This window comes from Pipistrellus hanaki (assembly GCF_964339955.1).
Source record: "Pipistrellus hanaki genome assembly, chromosome: 2".
NCBI classification, from domain to species: domain Eukaryota; kingdom Metazoa; phylum Chordata; class Mammalia; order Chiroptera; family Vespertilionidae; genus Pipistrellus; species Pipistrellus hanaki.
In genome coordinates, this window is record NC_140504.1 from 185,740,458 (window position 1) to 185,758,500 (window position 18,043).

An 18,043-nucleotide genomic window follows, 5' to 3' on the forward strand; every position below is an offset into this window, starting at 1 on the left:
CAAATCACCAGGATCCTCTCTTAGGGGTTTTGCTTCCTCTTATGAGTGAGTGGAACTGCAGACTCTGGGATGTTACTGGAGAAATGATCTTTGTAGCGCTGTCCAGCTTTGCACCCTGAAGGCGGAGGCAGAGCCGCAGCCCTGACCCTCGGGACCTGGGGGAGCCTAGACAGTAGGTCTCGTTGGCCGTTGGCCAAGGGACCTGCTTTTGCACTTACGTTTGGGTCTGGGTGTGATTCGCGGCCCAGGAATTCAAGGCGCTGCAGATGGAGCCACGTCACAGTGGGAAGAACAGGAGAGGTGGCATTTCCCAGCCCAGCCCCTAACATCCCCTCAGACTGTGGAGAGGGTCATGCCTTGTCAGGGGTGCTTGGGATTTTGTCCTTCTGTGGTTTGGGGAAGATAAAGAACAATGCTGGCTTTGATTTACTGCCTAATGCAGGGGAGAGGGACGACGGACCAAGGCTGAACAGGGTCAGCAAAGAACCTCACAACCTCCTTTCAAGCAATATACACAAAGACCCTGCTTTGCCATTCACTGTTACCTCTGGGTCCGGCCAAAACCCCTGGGCCTGATGCTACACCAGTGATGCACAAGGCAGAAACCCGGACGTGTGGACTCTGGATGTAGATAAGCCTGGTTTGAATTGCCACTGTGCAGGCGCGAAAAAGTTACTCCTCTTCTCAGAGTCGCAGTGGGGTACCTGCCTCAGAGGGGTACCGTGAGGAATAAAGGAAACTCACTAAAAGGCGCCTGTACTACCAGGTGGCACCTGCGGCGACACCCTTCCCTCCAGCCACTAAGGGAGACCAAGAACCTGAGCTGTTGGTGGCTTTATCTGCCAGCTGTCAGCTCCACAAGGAGAGGAAGGGGATCCTGCCCCTCATGTCTGAGCAGTCACAGGCTGCTAGGCCCTCACCTGGCGAGGAAGACAAGGACGCAGGAGCAGGGCTGCCCTCTGACTTCCATGGGCCCTACTACCATAAAAGAAATATTAAAAACGATCTTTTACAATTGCATTGATATAAAGTTGAATATAATTCAGGCTGGAGTCATTATTATCTGCTCATTATTATATTCATATTTTCCTTCTGATTTTAAAAGAAATTAAAGTACTTTTGAGAACACTGGCACTGTGCCTAATGGAGATGCTGGCCGGGTGCAGGGGCCGCTGGGGAGTGCCTTGTTGGGTACCGGATGCTCAGACTCAGTCCCTTTACTCCAGGTCTGCAGCCTCTCTCTCCCCTCAAACACCCCAATCTCTCTTTCTCTCTCTCTGAGAGAAAACACTCCACCCAGCCTGACCTCCTAGGCTTGGCCTGTGCTCTTCCTCCACCGATAGCATTTCATTGGTGTTTGTCAAGACCCAACCTCTCCCATATGATGCCTCTCAAATGCCACTATCTTTGTGATTCCCTGCAATGAAATGTGGAAACTTCATAAAAACTTGGTAAACAGTCTCAGGAACTTGCTCAGCAACTCTCCAGAGAGACACATTCTCTCCTGCTCGTGTGTCTCAGGCACGCGCGCTGTCTGGCAGCACAGCCAGATGTTATCTGTCTCCTGTCCAATGAGCTCATCGTGTCTTGTTCATTTTTGCACCCTCTTTCTCACTTCATATCCAGCTCAGAAACGGGCACACAGTAGGTATTCAATGCAAAGTAGTGGAATTAAATTAAAACTTAAGAAATAACATAAACTCTCCACGTCCCCACATGCCATCAGTTACTTGTTTCAAAACAACATGCAGATGCATTTCCGGGCAATTTCTATTTCGGGAACAGTATTATTTGGGGAGCTGAGCCCTGCCTGCTGGATAAGAAACAGGCTGATGGCCTCCGCCACGGTGGCTCCCTTCCTCCCTGTCCTAATCATTTGCTTGGCCATCGGTGGGATTAGACAACAGCAATTATCCCCACATGGTCTATTTCCAGAATTCAAAGTTATTGGGGGAGAAAATGCAATTGTGCTTTATCCAGTGATTAACAATAAAAAAGCAAGAGGCTTGGAGTTCAAACCGCCTTGCAGACTTGATGAAAAGAAAAACAAACTTGAGTATTAGCCCCAAATTGTGCTGACAACACACTTCTGGGTCTCTTTGTTCTCCTCCAGGCTCTCTTCAGAAATGTTCAACAATTTCCCATTGAGCCCAGTATGGTTCTCATCCGACTGTTTATGCTTTGGAGAGCAGCCCTCTGCGGAGAGGGGATCTGAACTGCCTGTCAGAGAGGCCCCAAGGGGTGGGGGGATGAAGTCTTGGTCCTCACCCGGTATGGTGCCACCGTGACTAGTGTGGCATCTTTGCCTCACTGAGTTAGGTGCCCACTTGGATGCACCAGGCTCTCTTCAGCCAGGGGGAAACACACCCAAAAGTGGCCTAATCACTCCTATTTTAGGACCTACAAGTAAATGAGAGACCATATGCCAGACACCCACACTGTATGTGGAGAGAGAAGCTCAGAGAGGGACATGCCTTGTCTGGGTCATAGAACAGATAGATGGCCAAGAAGCAATTAGAAGCCAGGTCTCCTGGCTCTTGGAGCCTGGGGTAGGGAGAAAGTACTGGAAGCTACATTCCTGGGGCCCTATTTATATACCAGCAGTGCTCACAGATGTCTCTTACCATGCTGCCCACTGACCCCTGCCCCCGCACCCCACTAAACAACTTTTTTTTTTTAAGGGAGCCCAAGGTGAATAATAAGAGAATCAGAGAAAACTTCACTTTTCAAAAAATTTTTAATGATTTTTTAGAGGGAGAGAGAGAAACATTGATTAGCTGCCTTCTGCACAACCTTCCCAGAGATTGAGCCCCCAATCCGGCCATGTGCCCTGAACAGCAACCTTTCAGTGCAAAAGATGATGCTCAACCAACTGAGTCACACTGACCATGGTCCCACTAAACATCTTTCAGACCCCAAGGGGCCATGGATTTGCTCAATTGCCCCTCTAGGCCTGTGCACATGTATTTCTGTGCCCATAAACCCTTCTCTTATGCTTCTTTTAAAAAAAAAAAGTTTATCTCTTTTTAAAAATAACTTTTATTTATTGATTTTTTAAAAAGAAAGAAACATCAATTTGTTGTTCCACATATGTATGCATTCATTGGCTGATTTTTGTATGTTCCCTTACCAGGGATCGAACCTGCAACTTGGCATGTTGGGATGATGCTCTAACCAACTGAGCTAGCCAGCCAGGGCCTCCTATACTTCTTCATTCATGTTTCAGGCCCTAGTATAGAAGTCACCTCCCCAGGAAATCTTTTTGAAGCCGATCCCTCCCAGAATGAGTTAAGGAGCCCTTATAGTGAGTTTGTATCTCATAGCACGTATGTTGCCTTAACTGAAATTACAAGCCCATGCCTTCATTTCCCCACTAGCCTGGAGGGCCATGAGGTATCCATCTGCTCCCTGTTGCTTCCTCTGTGTCTAGAACACTGTCTGGCACACAGTATGCACTGAACACTCCTTGACAGATAAAGAAATGATCCCCGTGACAATCAGGTAAGAAGGTGTAATCATCCACATTCCACAGGAGAGAAAATCAAGGCCCAGAAAGGAAATATGACACTCACCCAGTGTCATGGGTGGAGCAAGATTTGGAGAACTCAAGCCTTCTGACTCCAGATCTACATTTTCTCCCCTTTCTAGGCACAGTAACTGAACTAGAGAAATTCTAGTTTATGCCCTCTTGGGCCTGTGTGTCTCAGCTGGGGAGGGCTGGGACATAGAGGCCACCCCATTTCACTGGGAAGACAGGTGGAGTGGGGATAGTGAAGGAGGACACTGCCAACCATTCCTTCTGCAAGGAGCACTTGGAGCAGGTGGCCTGGGAGCCCAGACTCCCCACTAAGTTAAGGCAGAAAGAACAGGAACCCTCTCCAGACCAGGGCTGAGCAGGCGGTGCACAGGCCCAGGAAGCTGGGGCTTTGAACACAGGCTTGATTAGGAGGGAGGTAGTATTTAGCAGGAGGCTAATATTAAGCATACTGACAAGATAATGGAGCAACTAGAACTCATCATAGCTAGTGGGACTATCGATTCGTTTATTCACTTTGGAAAACTGGCAGCATTCAACTTAAGCTCAATATACTAAAATACAGTATGACCCAGCAATTCAAATCCTGGGTGGATCTCAATATAAATGACTGCTTATTTCTACCAAAACATGTGCAAAAAGTGTTTATAACTCTCAAAAGCATGCATAGCCACGTTGGAAAATAGTCTAGCAGTTCTTCAAAAGAATATACATGGAGTTACTAAGTGACCCAGCAATTCTACTCCTAGGCATATGCCCAAGAGAAAACCTATGTCCACATAAAAACTTATACATGAATATTCATAGCAGCATTATATATAATAGCCAAAAAAGCAGATATAATCTCAATGTCCAAAACTGCTGAATAAATAAAATGTGGTATGTCCATACAGTAGGATATTATTTGGTAATAAAGAGGAATGAAGTACTGATACTTGACTACAATGTGAATGAACCTTGAAACATGCTAAGTGAAAGCAGCAACCAGATATAATTTCTTTTATATGAAATGTTCAGATTAGACAAAGCTATATAGGAATGGAAAGTATATTAGTAATGGCTGAGGGCTAATGATATAACCAGTCGCTAAATTTTAAACAAAAACAAAAAAAGTGTTCAAAGTGACTTTACTCATAATTACCAACCACTGGAAACAAAACTGTCCAGCAAGACTAGAATGCGTAAACTTGAAAAATGAACAACAGTTTAGAAAAGAATTATGAATGAAAAAAGTAAACCATAAAACAGTATATACTACATGATGTGAAATTTTAAAGCAGATAAAACAAATCTAAGGTGATAGAAGTCAGAGCAGTGGTGACTCTTGGGGGCTACTGACTAGGAGGGTCTGAGGCACATGTGTCAAACACAAGGCCCGCGGGCCAAATCCAGCCCGCCAGGCCTTGCAATGTGGCCCGCACCGCGCTGTCATCACTGCACTCCGCTGTCAGTTTATGACATTGTCAGTTTATGACTGTTCAGTAAACCATTCGGCCCGCGATTTAGGCTGGATTTTAGATTTTGGCCCCTTCTCTGATTGAGTTCGACACCCCTAGTGAGGGAACCTTCTGTGGTGATAGAATTGCTTTTGTCTACAGGGTTGGTTATGGGGATGAATCCGTATGTAAAATTCGTTCTGCTGTGTTCTTAAGATTTCTGCATTTTACTGTATGCAAGTTATAAGCTACATCTCAATTTTTAAAAATAATTACAAGGAAAAGGAAAAGATAGAGGCTCAAGTTAAAAAGCAGGGTTCAAGTCCTGGCTGTCAGACCTTTGTGAGTCCCTGTCTCTCTCAGTGGCCTCTATCCCATCACCAGACAACTGGACCAGCTAGTTTCAAAGAATCTGATTGGCACCGCCAGTCTGAGATTTTGGAAATTCACATACCTATTGTCACTGAGTTTGCTGGGAAACTTGGCAAATGCATGCCTCAATGCCATGCAAAGGAAAGGGGGCTGGCTGGCTGCTGTGGGCTCAGCCTTGTTTCTAAGGAAGAAAAGATCTATGGAAAGTGGGTGGGAGCACGTCGCCACCAGGAATGTCAGTTTCAATATGAATCATCTTATGTATCCCCAGCAACTTGTTCTGGGAATAGATACCCTGACTCACTCCTTCCCGACAGGAACAAGACCTGCTACTAAATTTTCAGGTTCAAGAGAACCAGCACAGCCCAAATAGCCTGGCAGAGGTGAAAAAACAACAACAAAAACCAACCTAGTAACCAGCCAGGAATCACAGAGAGGACAGGGCCCAGGGTACAGACCTCTTTGTTCGAGGCCCAAAGGAGGGTGCCGGCTCAGGAGGCTGCTGGCGCCAGGGCTGGGATGGGGACCCAAGACTCCTAACCTCGAGTTTTCTTTTAACAACAACCTGCTACTATATTTTATAGAGAAATAAATTATGCTCTGTGCTGGTAGGAAGCCTTTTAAACAAAAAGTAAAAAGAGAACAGCCAAGATGCATCTTAATTAGAAACTGCTTGGGAAAAAATCTTTGAGGCAGGAGGGTGAGGAGCGCCATGCCATGAATGGTCAGTGGGACCACAGTGTGAAAATAAGCAGGCTAATTTGGAGATGAATGATTTGCTTTGATAATTCCCAGTGTGCCCCCATGGGACCTTCTGGTCTTCAGGAGGTGGCTGAAGACTCACGGATGTACATTCAAGGCCACAGTGAGACCATCCTGGGTGATAACATCTGACCTGCGACTGCCAGTTCTGCCTGTCCTTCCCATATGGGGGGCTCATGTTTTAATACCGTTCCCTTCCTTGTGCTAAAGGCCCGTCTGCTGGGGACCAGGTGCCTCTAATCCATTTGCTCTGCAAAGTGACAGCCTCTGGCCTCCAGATGGAGCAACTAGGGCTCCAAAAACATGTGACTCCCGGGAAGGTTTTTCTGCTGCCCTTAAGACTGACCCATTCTATCTAAGGAATTGCAGCATCACCACTTCCGAGGCTGATGACAGTTCTTTCTCCAAACAGACTCAAGGCCTGGTCAGGAAAGTGCGCAACGGCCTGCCAGTATGCACACTTGGTATTTTGTTTTTCTTTTTCAGAAAAGAAAAAGAACTCATGAAACAAAACTCATAAAAAGAGGTTGCAGTATTTTCAGCCAGATGCATCAAAGTGCTCTGTTACCCAATAAAAGGGGAGAATGAAAGAAATTAGGAAAGATATGTGTGTGTGTGTGTGTGTGTGTGTGTGTGTGTGTATGTGTGTGTGCAGAGAAGAAAAAACACTCAAGTTCTGTGAGGGTTTACTATGTGCTAGAAAGTGTGCTGGGGCTACTAACCCTGCCCCCTGTCCTTTTTACAGGTGAGTAAACTGAGGTTCAGAGAACTTTGTGACTTGCCCAATTTCACTCAGCTGGTAAATGCTGGGGATTCGGACCTGGGCGTATATCCAAAGTCAAAACTGCTGCCTCCCGGAAACAAAGTCAGAGATTCGTGGAAACAACATGGAGATTCGAGGAAATTTGGGGAAGCAGGTGGTTTTCACAAACCGGCAAAGTGAGCAGTTCCCCAGGCAGCCACACTGGTAGAGAAACTGTCACCCACAAAAAGACCCAGTGAGACTGGTGTGTACGTGTAGAAGACTGCGAACAGTTTGCAGAAGGCACTACTGAGTCACACGCCAAAAAAGCAATTGTAAAAATGACATCCTGGGGCCTGGATTTATTCCCTCTTCAACATCATATTTGCTCCGTTTACAAGGCAAAGATGATTTTTCTCTCTGCCAAGGCCAAGCATTCCCAGCCTGTGATCTGAAAATCATGCTCTGTTCATTTTGCCTCTTAACTCACCCAAGACCATAAATCATCGCTCGAAATAGGGATTTGGTTGGCAGTTCCATCAGGGATTCACAGGGTAGAGGCAGAATCCAATTTGGGGCTCTCACAGTCATCCTGGGCCATCTCGAGAGGGGGCGTTGCTTTTGGCCATGCAAGACCTCCGTCCTCCACAGAGAAGATGCCTGAGATCACATCTGCTGACCAGGCAGGACGGCTGCTCTAACAGGGTCAGTTTGCTGATTCTAACTGCACTTTGTGACAGAGGAAGAGGTCAAGGCAGCGAAGAGAATGTGAGGAAGAGAGAGCAAAGCAGGGCCCAGCCCTTCCCTAGCCAAACCCAGGACGTGGGGCAGGCAGAGACTGTTAGAGGCAATTCTTTCATTCTACAAAACGTACCAGGAGTCTATTTTATGATCCTTTCCTTGGAATATAATTATTCTCACTATTATTTTATTATAAATATAACAATGGCAGCAGCTTATAGCTAGTGAGTGTAAATGGGCAGGTGTTTAGACACATCTGATTTATCTAATCCTCACAAATGTTGGGTGAAATAGGTATTATCCTCACTGTACAGATGAAGAAACTGAGTGCAGAGAGGTTACATTACTAGTAAGTGGCAGAGCCAGAATTCAAACTCGGGCTTGTCTGGTTCCCAAATTCGTGCACCTCTCAGCTTTCAATGAGGTGTTTTTAGGTTATTGGACAGGGTTAAATATTTTCCTGTGCTGGGAGAAAGGAGGGAAACCTGAATCTTTTTTCCAAGCCCTGAACATTCAGTTGATGCCCAATAAATACTGATGCCTACAGAAGTACATGAAGTACACATCTTCCCCGGCTCCCAGGAGGGCAGTGGAGTAAAGATGCCACACCACCATCCCTGAGGCCACCACTCTGCCAAGTTCCCTTCTCCATGGCTACTGTATGTGATCGCTGGGGGACAGGGCAGCATGGTGGCTGATAAATTGGGTTTTGGAATCCAACAGACCTGTGATCAAGTCCCTACTTGATAACTGTGTGACTAAGGAAGTCCCAAAAGTCACCAAGTCTCAGTTTTCTCATCTGTGCAATGAGGATAAGATAGGTAAGGGCTGTGAGGAGAATACAAGGGCGTGTAGTAACAATGCCTGATGTGACACATGTCCAGGGAGCGGTAGCATCTTGGCCCCCAAATCATACACTTCCCCACAGCTTGCTCCTGCTAAAGTTTGAGAATGTCTAGTTCCTGGTGGTGATTTGGCCATGACCACAGGCCCCTGTTTCAACAATCTGACCCTGGACATTTTGCCAGTCTCAGAGTGGGTGGTGCCAGTCCTAGAATCAATATGCTGTGCCATCCTTCCCCTCTCTGAGCTTGATTTCCCCAACTAAGATGAGGGAGTCAGACTTCCCTTGGAGGGCCTCTCAGTGGCCACCTCCTAGCACTCTGTGCCCTGTGAAGATTTCCCCACTGCCAAGCAGGATGAAATTCTCACAGATTGCTCTGGCTTCTTGGGAGCATGAATGCTCAGTAAGTGCTTCAAGACTGGCAGCTGGCACCCAGTGTGAGGTGTCACTAACTCCTTGCCAAGAAACCCTAATGCTAGCAGGAGGCCCATTTATCTCACGGCCTTGAACTCTAATCTTCCCCTGCCTCTCCCCTGTTAAAAATGCAACTGTAAGCTGCTCAAATGAAGGGGTGAGAGGTACAATGCCTACTAGTGGACTGTCCATACACAATCTCTGCCATGGACACCCAAGGCATGGGGGAATGGAAGGAGAGATCAGGCTGGCAAAGTCCTGATGTGGGTCCCTGGGTCCAGAGGGCTTAGGCACACCTTGGTCAAAGCAGGAGAAGCACACACTGTTCCAAGGGCGTTATAGCCTCCTCAGAGCAGCTGCATTTGAAGAATGCTGCTGCCTATGTGCCAGGCATCAATATGAGCAGTTCTCATGTGTTGACTCATTTTAAAACAATCTTGTGGGTAGGTACTATTGTCCCCACTTTATAGCTGGGATGCCACGGCCCAGAAAGGTTAAGAAACTTGCCCAAGATCACATTTAGTAAGTGGCACAACAGCATGCAAATCCAAGCTCCTGGCCCCAAGAGTCTATGCTCTTCTCTTAGCTTTTTGAAATCCTCCCACATTCTAGCAGCAGCCCCTTCTTATAGGCGAGGAAGCTGGGCCTCTGCTGCTTAGAGTTGGTGCCTCTACTCTCCACTCTTGGATTCCATTCTGCAAGTGGCAGGCTCTCCTCTGTGACTTAATGGTGATAAGAGCACTGCCATCAAGAGCCAGCTCTGTGCCTGGCATGAGAGTAGGCCCTGCACACGCCTTCTCTCTAACTGCCACCACAAGCCCAGGAGGCAGTGGCCTCTGTCCCACTCTGCAGTCAGAGGCCACACAGCTGCCAATGGCAACTCAGAGCTTCCACTCAGGCCGACTAGGTCCTAAGTTCATGCTATTTCCACCACCCGCTGGACACTTACTGCCCCATCTGGCCACCTCTCAGGAAAAAGAAAGGGCCCGGAGCCCATGTGAGGAGCATGCCGTGTTCTCTTTGCTCACAGCCTCTGGAGTCTTGGGAACATTTCCTGATGGGGCCTGCTCAGCAGGAGGCTGGCAAAAAGGAAACCATTTTGACAATGAATTGCTTAGGACACAAAAACTGGCTTGAGAGACACCTCACTTAGTGGTCCTATCACAAAGTAAGGACATATTCAGGGAGGGACACATGATCGGTTGGGAGGGGGATTCAATTTGGTGCAATGCCACACAGGAAGACCAGGCTGCCATCTGAGGTCCTCACTGCAGCTCCTGTAAATCCTGCAAAGCCAGACACTGGTGTGAACTCATTACTCTTCCCCACATCCAGCCCTCCTGGCCCCACAGGCCTGGAGGGGAGGCTGCAAGAGTCGTGTCCAAACAGCACCAGGGGCAGCCTAGGGTCCCCTGCACAGCCAGGTGGGGCAGGGTGGGCACTGCCACCACCTGATCATTCCCCAGAGGTCCAGTTTATTGGGAGGTCATTGATAATGGCAGCAGCCAGCCACCCACATGAGTCCAGAAAAAGTGGGATAAGACAAGCAGTGTAATCAGGCCAGTTCATCTCCTTTTATCTTTGGAAATTGCCTGGCTTCAAAGCCCCCCATGGGTCTACCCCAAACTTGCCTCCCCCAGGCTCTTAGATTGCCCGTAAGCCCTCTTCTCTGCATCACAGGACCCATTTGTTGTAACAGTAATCATAGCCCTACAGTTAAGCAGGTCCTGTGTGTCAGGCAGGCCTGGGCTGGGGGTTGATGTCTTTATTAGCTCTATTTTATAGAAAAAAATCAGGCTCAGTCAGAAATGACTTGCTGAAGGTCACAGGCCAAGAAGTTGTGAAGTCTGAATTTGAACCCTGGTCTGTTGGGTTTGAGGCACAGAATCTACTAGTAAAGCCAGTGAAGGACTGTTCACGTGCTCACCTGTGATTACCTTCTACTTGTTCCTCTCTCTGAGAGCACCTGGACAGACCCCAGGGATCTGGGGAGGGTTGCCAGTGCATGTCTTGGCAGACCTGATGGAGTTTCTGCTCTGCCATTTACCCCATATCCCTAGTAATCAGCATCAGGCAAGGCACCCAACAAGCATCTGTTGAGTGAAAAAGTGAGTAAATCAAGACCAGCTCTGCCTGCTGGTGCCTGGGTCCTTACACATCCTCCTTTCCCAGGAGCTGGGCCCACTGTGGCTCATTTTCTGACTGTAGAAAGCAGGCTCTGCTCGCTGCCAGGACTGCTGTAGGCACTGGTTATTGGGGCACCCAGGGCTCTGCCAAAGCCACGCTTGGGAGACAGATACCCCATGGGACCTCAGAACCCTCTATGGGCTCACATGGGCAACTGCCAAACACATTTCTTGCAACGGAAATTGTAAATCACTCAAATATACTTTCAGGTTCAGGCTTACTTTCATAGCAGCCCAGTGTGAAGGATAAATGAACAGGGGCCCAGAGAGGTTAAGTGACCTGAATTTAGTCACTCAGATAGTTCAGGCAGAGTGAGGACTTGTACTCAGGTCTTCTGATTCAAGGTCCAGTGTCTTCCCACCATTCCAGGCTCCCACTCTCCACCAGGCTCACTGATTGGAAAGGGGCAGGAGGGTTGAGACTTACATCTGGGGCCTTGAGGAATTTTGCAGAATGGGACTTGGTTTAGCCTAATCCCTCCCAGAGTGCTCCCCATGGTGCTTCCCCCCCCCCCCCCCCTTGACAGTTTGATTAATAGCTGTGCCCATGTTGTGCAAGGTCAGAAATCAACAGCCTTGCCCCAACCTCCACCAATTCCCTGACTATCTGCAAACGGTTAGGAAGAAAGAGAGAAGAAGCCTCCTGGATTACATCGCTGACTTACACTAGAAGCCAAAGCTCCAACAGCCGAGATCCACATCAGCCATCTTTCCCAGTGTGGATGTAGGGAAGGTCTGTGCTCTAGGCAGACAAGGCAGCTGCGCACCTAACCTGGAATCCACACATTGCCTATTTGAGTGTAAAGAAACATCTGTCATCCTCCCCTCTCACTCATGAGTCCTCTCTAGGCAGTTATCCTAAGACAACATTTTTTGCACAGAGATGATAATTGCTGCATTACTTTTAAGAGCGAAAAATTGGAAACAACCTTTGTCCAACATTAGTGGATGGTTAAATGAATTATGGCACATCCCGGCAATAACTGCAACCACTAACAGCATTCTTTATGAAAAAATTTAAATGAGTTAGAGAAACACTTACGATATAACATTAAGTTGAGAAAACAAAAAGAAAGGACATAAAATAGTATATAGGAGAGAAAGGCACACAGAAGAAAAGATTGGATGGATATGAGCCAAGATGTCAGTAGAGGCTGCATCTATGTGGTAGAAAGAGATTTTTTGGGCCTGCTTTACATTTTTTATACATTCTCAAATTCCCTACAGTCCTGTGATAATTGGGGGGCAGGGGAGCTACCCAAATACACACCCTCCTCCTCACAAGGGGAGTGAATTGTCTGAACAGCCAGAACGGTTGTGAAGCTGGATGGTTGCAGGGGTCCTCAAACTTTTTTTTTTTTTTTAATAAGTTTTTATTGTTCATATTATTATATTACAAATGTTCCTTCCCCCCCTCCCCACCATTGCTCTCCTCCACCAGGTTCCCACCCCACCCTCTGTCCTTTCCCCACCCCCCATTGTCCTCATCCATAGGTGCACAGTTTATGTTCAGTCTCTTCCCACGAGGGGTCCTCAAACTTTTTAAAGTGGGAGCCAGATCACGGTCCCTCAGAGAGCTGGAGGGCCGGACTATATGAACTACTAATTCCTACTGTAACACCTCGGCTGCGCTCACTGCCCAAAAAACCTGGCGGGCCGGATCAGACTCCTCTGTAGGCCTCATGTGGCCCGCGGGCCGTAGTTTGAAGACCCCTGGTAGAGGAAGGAAGGGAGGTTCCTTTTCCCACAACACAAGTCCTTCTGCCAGGGCCATACATTGGGGGGCTGTCCCTTATAAACCTACTTTTGAGATTTGTGATCTGACTTGGTTCTTGGGTCTCTATTTCAGGAGCCTATGTCTCTAGGGTGTGAGGAATACAGGTACTGAATTTTTCCGTCTCTGGCCTCAGCTAGCTCCTGCCTCTCAGGGAAGAAGAGGGTCAGGCTGCCTCCAGCATCTTTTCACATAAGAGACCTGCACAGAGGGGAGCTGGCAACTTGGATGAGTGTTAAATTTTAAACCCGGGGCCCTGCCCACAATAAGGCACCTTGCAGTCTCTTCGGCCAAGAGAGGCTTTTGAGGTGCTGGGTTAGGAGAATCGCAGGCCAAAGACAAGCCACCAACACACAGCAGAACCTGTGCTATTCCCTCACACGTCCACCGAGTCAGAGAGCGAGACACCCCCCTGGACCCTGAAGGCGGCCATCTCATTGGAAATGTGTTCAGTTTCTCTGGGAAAACACCCAATGTCGTTTTACAGCTGTCCTTGGAAGGGTGGGTTAAACGAGTCTCCTTCACTCATGGTCCCCACTTACACTTCCAAGTGTGTTTGAGCTAAGAAATAAGTGATCTTGGCACACAAATAAGTGTGTGAGGAGAGTGATGGTTGCCCCAGATTTAGAAGCCTCAGAAACCTAAACAGTCCAGAAGGAACCCAAACTTGGAGAAATAGGGACCCAGCTCAGGAAGTAAAAATAGCAACAACAATAAGTTCAGCTCAGCCACCAGGGGGGCAGTGGGCCTCCCCGACGGCCACTCACCAAACATGTTGCCCTGGTAGCCGTCCTTGGTGAGGGGCTGGAGCTCGTTTTTCCCCATCGCGTAACGCTTGTAGCTCTGCCAGGCGAACTGCATCATCTATAAGAAAAGGTGGGCAACATGAGCACGCGACTCCCAAGAGGGCGGGCTGGCCACCCGGCTTTGCCCTTTGCAACAGGATTTGAAATCACATTAAAAAAAAAATCTTCCAAACTGAGGAGAATGACTTTCTCCTGCTATAATTTTATTCTTAGTTACAGCTGCCCGGAAGGCCATTGTCCTTGGACAACCCCACGTGTCCAGAACCTAGACACAGATTTCCTAGAGAAGACAGTCGGAGCCAAAGCTAAGGCCCACCTCGTCCAGGAAGACTCCTCTGTTTTGCTCTGGCCTCAAGTGACCCTCTGAAGGAAGGAACAACTCAATGAATGATGCCCGTTTCAATCAAATAGAACAATCCCCGAGCGAAGGATAGCAAATCCATTTTGTAGAAAAGGAGACAGGTCATATATGAGGCAACTTGCCCAAGGTTACACAGTGAATCAGTGCTGGGAATTGAACTATACTTCTGGATCCGAAGCGTTAAGACTGTGCCCAAAGCCTTGGTGCTGCCCCCACATGAGTCTCTCCGAACTCCTCCAACATTTGGCTGGACCTACCCTGGCTGTCCCAGGCTCCCTGGTACTCCAGCTGGTCACTGTTATTTTTTGTTTTCCTGGCTCTGAACTATAAACCCCTTGAAGTCAGAAACTACCTGAACCTGCCTCAGTTTCTCCCACAACACCCAGCACAGGGCTTGGCACACATAGGCAAAGATAAGTATCTGTCAACTTTGTCACCGAGCAGGTGAGTTGTTACTACATTAAGGAAACTATGTCAGCTCCTTGGGAGCATCCCACTGGAACCTGGTCCCCTGGCTGCACGTGGCACTGAGCTGGAGGAATGCAAGGTGACGGTGGCCCCAGCCCACTTCCCTGATCTCCTTTATTTGCTCCTGTGGTGCTGCCTTTTTGCCTTTGCAGCAGGAGAGTAGAGCAGAGCTCTGAAGTGACTGTGGGGCCGAGGAGGGAACCAGGGCAGGCAGCTAAGGGACAGAAGGGTAGGGAGAAGCTTGGTACAGTGGAAAGAATTCTATCTCTGTCACTACCTCTTTGGCTTTGGCCAGTGACTCAACATCTCTGAGCCTCAGTTGCTTCATCTTTGAATTGGGAATAACAGGCCTGCTTTACCACATTCCTGAAAGGTTTAAATGAAATGCCCGGTTTCTGACCTGACACAGCAAGTGATCAACAAACACTCTTCTGTCCACCCCTCCTCCCATCCATCCTATAGGTCCTCAAACTTCAGCGTGCACCAGAGTCACCTGGAGGGCTTGTGAAAAGGGCCCCATTCCTGAGTTTCTGATTCAGCAGGCCTGGGGTGGCCCAAGAGTTTGTTTTTCTGACAAGTTCCCATGTCACACCGCTGGTCCACGGACCACGTTTGAGAACACTGATCTATCTTACGTGTTTATTTTTTGTCACCTCACTTCCAGGCTTTCTTTTGTTTTTCTTCTCTCTCTGTCCCCCCTTCCTGCCTCAGCCCCCCTTCTGGACATTTCCACCTGTATCCTCTGTGTTCTGCAGCTCCAGCTCTTCTAGACAAATCAGAACAGTAACTTCTGCTGTGCTTGCTGCACAGCCCAGGAGGGCAGACGTGACACATCTATGACCTGTGCTCTCTATCAAATGGCAGAATAGCCTAGAACCTCTCCATTTCACTGTTGGTGAAACTGAGGCCCAGAAATGGGAAATGCTCAGGGCGGCACATTGAGCAGGGCTGGAATCCAGCTCTTTCAACTCCCAGGCCAGCAGGCCTGACCCCTTTTCCCTCTCTCCCCTTCTCCCCCGCCCCGCCCCGTGCCTGGCCCACGTGACACATGTAAATGTCATGATAATGCATGCCAAGCACTTTGATCCTGGTTCCATTCCTCTGTGATTTGCTTTTTCTTTCTTTCTTAAAAAATATATTTTATTGATTTTTTACAGAGAGGAAGAGTTAGAAACATCAATGAGAGAGAAACATTAATCAGCTGCCTCCTGCACCCCCTCTCCCCCTACTGGGGATGTGCCCAAAACCAAGGCACATGCCCTTAACCAGATTCGAACCCGGGACCCTTGAGCCCGCAGGCTGACGCTCTATCTACTGAGCCAAACCCGTCAGGCCTCCTCTATCATTTTCTATTTATCTTGAATTGCCAATAACAGAAACTAATTGCTGGGTATGAGCACTTGAGGGAGTCTGGTCTCCTCCCTCAGTCTCTCTTATGCAGAGCCCCTTGAGTAAGTCAGTGTGAGGGGAGAGAAGGGCGGTGGTGGGTGGGAGAGCAGCAGGAGGCTGTTAAACATAAATGACAGTAGGAAAGGAGGAGCAGAGGTCTGGAGGGGAAAAGACAGTACCCTATCCTCAATATGCCCTCCTGCTTAAGGGAGGGAGAGATGTGGGTGTACAGGAGTAATTAAGAAAATCACAGGTATCTACATATTCTCAAAGAGGCTGTCACTGCAGGGATGCTGAGATGTTTGGAACGTGGGACGTTCTCATAGACATCCACATCAATGAAGGGGAATGATGGCACCAGTGATCCCGTGTCACTGGGGACTGGATTCAGAAGGCCATCAGAGTTTCTCTCAACTGCATGCATGTACACACACACACACACACACACACACACACACACAATGCACAGACTCGCAAACTGTGGGTCTCCTATCTTGAGTCATGAGTGGCTCAGCCCAGGCACTGGATGAGCAGTGAACAGGAAAGACCCCCAGCCAAGAAGTCCTCATTTCTCTTCCTCACGCACCTAAAGCGGCACACACCAGATGTCCTGTTTGTGCTTAGCCGCAGTTCGGACTGCAGCTATGGGGGAGTGCTTGGTACAGTGGAAAGCACTGAGCCAAACCCATCAGGGCTCCCACCCTCTACTTCCCTGCCAAATGTTTGTCTTCCTTCAGATTCCCGCTGAAAGAGCACTTTTGCAGAAAGACCTCCTTGCCAGCCAAGCCCAAGTCAAGAACCTACTTCTACCCCACATTCCTGATTCCCAGCCACTTAGCAGCCTGCAGCCAAGCTTTTATGCTTGCAACTATTTGGTTAGTCCCCTTACCCTTATTCATTGCCACAAGTCCAGCGACTCACTCAGGGATATCACAGGCATATGACTGGTGTTCATTAAATACTTACTGAATGAATGTCACACAAGAAAATTGTCTCTGGAGCTTAATATATGGCTGAGAGACTCACTGTGGACCGTACTTGGCACAGGATAAGTAACAAGTCAGAGGGAAGGGTCTCTGAGCAACAGAGGTGCTCAGAAAAGAGTAAGCCTGGATCTCAAGGGAGCTTTGTGGGTACCCAAGTGTCCCAATGGCCAAGTAGGACTGTGAGGGGCACAAGAGGATGACACATAGAAAGGCTTGTCTTTTTTTATCTGGATAGTCCAGTGGGCTTGACAGGATAGGTATTGCTCTCATTCAGAGATAACCATGCAAGGGCTAAATAAAGTATGAGATATAAAGTAATAAACAGATATAAAAAATTATGTTTCCAGTTCTGGCCAGTATGACTCAGTTGGTTGGTGTGTCATCCCATGCACCAAAAGGTAGTGGGTTCAATTTCCAATCAGGGCACATTCCCAGGTTGTGGGTTCGATGCTTGGTTGAGGTGTATGTGGGAGGCAACTGATTGATGTTTCTCCCTCTCTTCTCTCTCTCTCTAAGATCAATTAAAAAGAATGACGTTTCCAAATGTTAGGGATGTAAAAAAAAAAAAAAAAAAAAAATGCTCACTATATATTAAGTGAAAAAGAAGGACACCAAAATATATAGTATGAAACTCATTGGCCTATGTATAAGTTTATTAAATTAAAAAAAAAAAAAAAGACTGGAAGAAAATATACCAAAAATGCTGACAGTGTTTATGTTTGTCAGAAGTTATTTTTTTCTTCTTACTGACCTAGATTTTCTGGATTTTTTATGGTTAATATTTAGAAATGTTTGTAATGTGAAAATTAAAGGTTGTTAAAATGAAAAGCATAGGAATAAATGATAAGGTGCTACTTGTAAGTCAAAAGGAAGTGCCTGGTGGTTGGCCATGGGGTGGATGGGATGGAGCTGGGTTTTGATGAGAGAGGCCAATCAGCAAGAGAAACAACATAAGTAGAAGCAAGAACCAGAATCTCAGAGTCAAACAGAATCTGAGTGACAGAGACATCATCTAGTCCCAAAGCCACATTGTACAAGGACCGTGTGAGACCCATACAGGGGAAGTGACTGGTCATGGCCAGGACACAGACGTCATTAGCACAGGGGTAGTTGTGTCTCCAAACCAGGGGTCCTCAAACTTTTTAAAGTGGGGGCCAGATCACGGTCCCTTAGAGAGCTGGAGGGCCGGACTATATGAACTAATTCCTACTGTAACACCTCGGCTGC

The 18,043-nt window shown here is 47.7% G+C and overlaps 1 protein-coding gene across 1 annotated transcript in view; it reads right to left on the reverse strand.

The window, feature by feature from the left end:
* Nucleotides 1–18,043, reverse strand: part of MAN1C1 (mannosidase alpha class 1C member 1) — a 127,876-nt gene that overhangs the window by 65,950 nt on the left and 43,883 nt on the right. The window contains exon 2 of the mRNA XM_084874949.1: nucleotides 13,574–13,670. Coding sequence (XP_084731075.1) covers nucleotides 13,574–13,670 — 97 coding nt within the window. The remainder of the gene's footprint in view (nucleotides 1–13,573; nucleotides 13,671–18,043) is intronic.